This window comes from Grammomys surdaster, unplaced genomic scaffold (assembly GCF_004785775.1).
Source record: "Grammomys surdaster isolate TR1022 unplaced genomic scaffold, NIH_TR_1.0 141200, whole genome shotgun sequence".
Classification (NCBI taxonomy): Eukaryota; Metazoa; Chordata; class Mammalia; order Rodentia; family Muridae; genus Grammomys; species Grammomys surdaster.
In genome coordinates, this window is record NW_021622645.1 from 1 (window position 1) to 3184 (window position 3184).

The 3184-nt window shown below is 38.7% G+C and overlaps 1 protein-coding gene across 1 annotated transcript; it reads left to right on the top strand.

Moving 5' to 3' along the window:
• Positions 1 to 21: 21 nt before the first annotated feature.
• On the top strand, positions 22 to 3179 carry LOC114615764 (olfactory receptor 10C1-like; the record flags this gene model as incomplete). The annotated part of the gene is made up of 2 exons (XM_028761404.1): positions 22 to 79; positions 2649 to 3179. A coding segment is annotated over exon 2 (528 nt), but the record flags the coding sequence as incomplete, so codon positions are not given.
• Positions 3180 to 3184: the final 5 nt, after the last annotated feature.

The window sequence follows — 3184 nt, forward strand, 5'->3', positions numbered from 1 at the left end:
GAAGAAAGCACAGAGAAAGCACGAAGGTGGCTAATCAGAAGCAAAAGATTAATTCTCCCACCTTGTGCTGGGATTGAAGGTATGTGCCACAGCTAAATTGTCAATACTGAACTTAGAGAAAGTGAACTAAAGTGTAAAAATGAAAAACTGATACTCAAAGCATTTTTGAATTCTTGTTGTTCATTTATTTAACATCTTCATCTCTGAGGAATATTAACAGTCAACTAGAATCCTTGCTTCTTTTCCAGAAATTAGCTTAAGTCTACTGAAAATCAACACAATGCTGAGATGTGGAGACCCTCATTACATAATGCACTGTAATCTAGTTAAGTATTCCAACAATCTCTATTGTGTCAAGATAAAGTGTTACTCAGATGGTGACAAATGGTCCTTTGGTGAGTGATTGTGGGAAAACTGGAAAGTCAGGGGTAAGCCTCCTAATAACCTTTTCCTAACAATCTTCATAAACTGGGTGCACTATTATAGAATTTTAGGAAAGTGACTACATGGGGGTGATGATGAACATTTTCCGAGAGTTTCCATGCACAGACATTGCTGTATTTCAGAAACAGTTTAACAGTGTATCATGCTTACTGTCAGCTCACAGAAGATAAAAATAATTTAGGCAACAGAGAAAGAGAGGGGGTAGAGGGAGACGGAGAGAGGGAGAGAGGAAGAAAGGGAGAGAAGGAAAGAGGGAGAGACGGAGAGATAGAGGGAGAGAGAGAGGGAGGGAGGAAAAGAGAGAGAGAGAGAGAGAGAGAGAGAGAGAGAGAGAGAGAGAGAAATGAGATAAGGAATCAAGTCCAACATAAACATGTTTACTTCACAAGAGATCTTTGTAACACTGAAGATCTATGTATCAAACAGATATCATAGTTGATATGTAAAATATTATGTTACAACTCTATGTTAATGGCTTCATTCTGTTACTAGATTGGTCACTCCAGAGGATAGCCACACGATGTCCCTGACTACTTCCACAAAAGGCTTGCCAGGGCAGGTACTTTTGAACTTTAATGAACATTTTACTATGTATTTCACATTGGGCTTCAAAATATTTGCATCTTTAAGCTGAAACAGCTCAAACTGACAAATCTGAAATATTACTTGGAGAAGATTACTAAGATTAGAGACAGAGGCTTATCCATTGCAGCCTATTCTGATACTTCCATATTTCTGAAGAATCTTGATATCTGTATGTGGACATGTATGTGTCTACATACAGAGACATCATTCTCCTCTCATAGATCATTATGAAAATAGAACTTTCTGGTATGAATCTCAAATGGAATTCTATTACATTGATCTTGACATCTGAGGATAAACTCAACAGCCAATGGAAACATTGAAAACAATATAAAATTTAGTCAGGTTTTGCCTATTTTAATATAATTTCAAATAACAAGGGCAGAATTTTTACTGATTTAAAATTCTCACTTCATTTTGTATGATTTAGTATTTTTAATAGCTCAACAGAATAGCATTTGAATTAGATAATAGTTTTATAAGTATATAGAGACCTTCTGAGATTCCAATTTTTATTTGACTCTGAAAACTGGAAGGTATGAAATATACTTATTACAGGCTGTATTTCTCTGCTAAAAGTATAAAATGAACAAATATGCACAGACTGATAAGTTGCCAGTATTTACTGTCATCCATTCCTCCACAAGGACTGCCTCCATTTCCCCAGTCTCAGGAGTCCTCATCACTAATCCAGATGTTTGTATTAGGCTGCTAGAGTTTAAATGGTACGAGCATATTTACAAAGACATTTTTTTAAGTCACCAGTTAAGCCTTAGTCATACATTCTCTTTGTGGCTACATTTCTCCCTTGGCTTTTAAATCTATGTCACTGAGGAAACTGTGTAGCTCCTTCTAGATGTGAAAATATACAACAGGTATACATACACTTGCAAATTTAACTGGCAGATGAGAGTCTATAAACTCCCGAAGATATTACTGAGAAGGAGTCAGGACCCAATAAGGAAATACTGAGTTAAAAATGGTAAGTACAAAGTGAGACCCTATCTCAAGAAAATAGGAAGAAATGGGGAAGACAGGAGAGAGAGAGAGAGAGAGAGAGAGAGAGAGAGAGAGAGAGAGAGAGAGAGAGAGAGAGCTAACAGGAATGAAGAAACAAAAATAAATTTGAAAGTACCTTTTTATACTAGCATTGACAACTGACTAGAGGGAACCTAAATGGACAACTAACCATCTGTTTACCTTTCTCCTTTGTTAGCACAGTATCACTCTGTAATCTAGGCTACCATTGAACTCACAGTGACTTTCTGCCTCAGCCACAAAACTCTTGGGGGTAAAGGATATACCATTTTTCCCAGCTAATAGTTTGTCACTTAATAGTTGACAACTAAGTATATATTGGAAAAATCACCTATTAGTATGAATAGGGAAAGGTTTGGATTTAAAAAAATTTGTGGAGGTGTGGGGAGGAGCCACAAAAGGGATTGTGGGAGAAAAGCTTCTTCCTTTCCTCTGGTGGCAGCCATCAGGTGAGCCAAGATGGGTGCATACAAATACATCCAGGAAGAGAGACTTGGGGAGAAAGAGACAGATAGACAGAGTCTGAATAATTTCCCATATCTGCAAAAATTCTTGTAATGATTTGCTGTTCTTTCTTTCAGGAGATGAGTGTCAACTGCTCTCTGTGGCAGGAGAACAACTTGTCTGTCAAACGCTTTGCATTTGCCAAATTCTCTGAGGTCCCTGGAGAATGCTTCCTTCTATTCAGCCTCATCTTTCTCATGTTCTTAGTATCACTGACAGGAAATGCACTAATAGCCCTTGTCATCTGCACCAGTTCAGCCCTACATACCCCCATGTACTTCTTTCTGGCCAACTTGTCTCTCCTGGAGATTGGCTACACTTGCTCTGTAATACCTAAGATGTTGCAGAGCCTTGTGAGTGAGGCTCGAGGGATCTCTCGAGAGGGATGTGCCACACAGATGTTTTTCTTCATATTCTTTGGTATAACTGAGTGCTGCCTACTGGCAGCCATGGCATTTGACCGCTACATGGCCATATGTACCCCACTCCACTATGCAACCCGAATGAGTCATGGGGTATGTGCCCATTTGGCAACAGTTTCATGGGGAATGGGATGTATAGTAGGATTGGGACAGACCAACTTTATTTTCTCCTTGAACTTCTGTGGACCCTG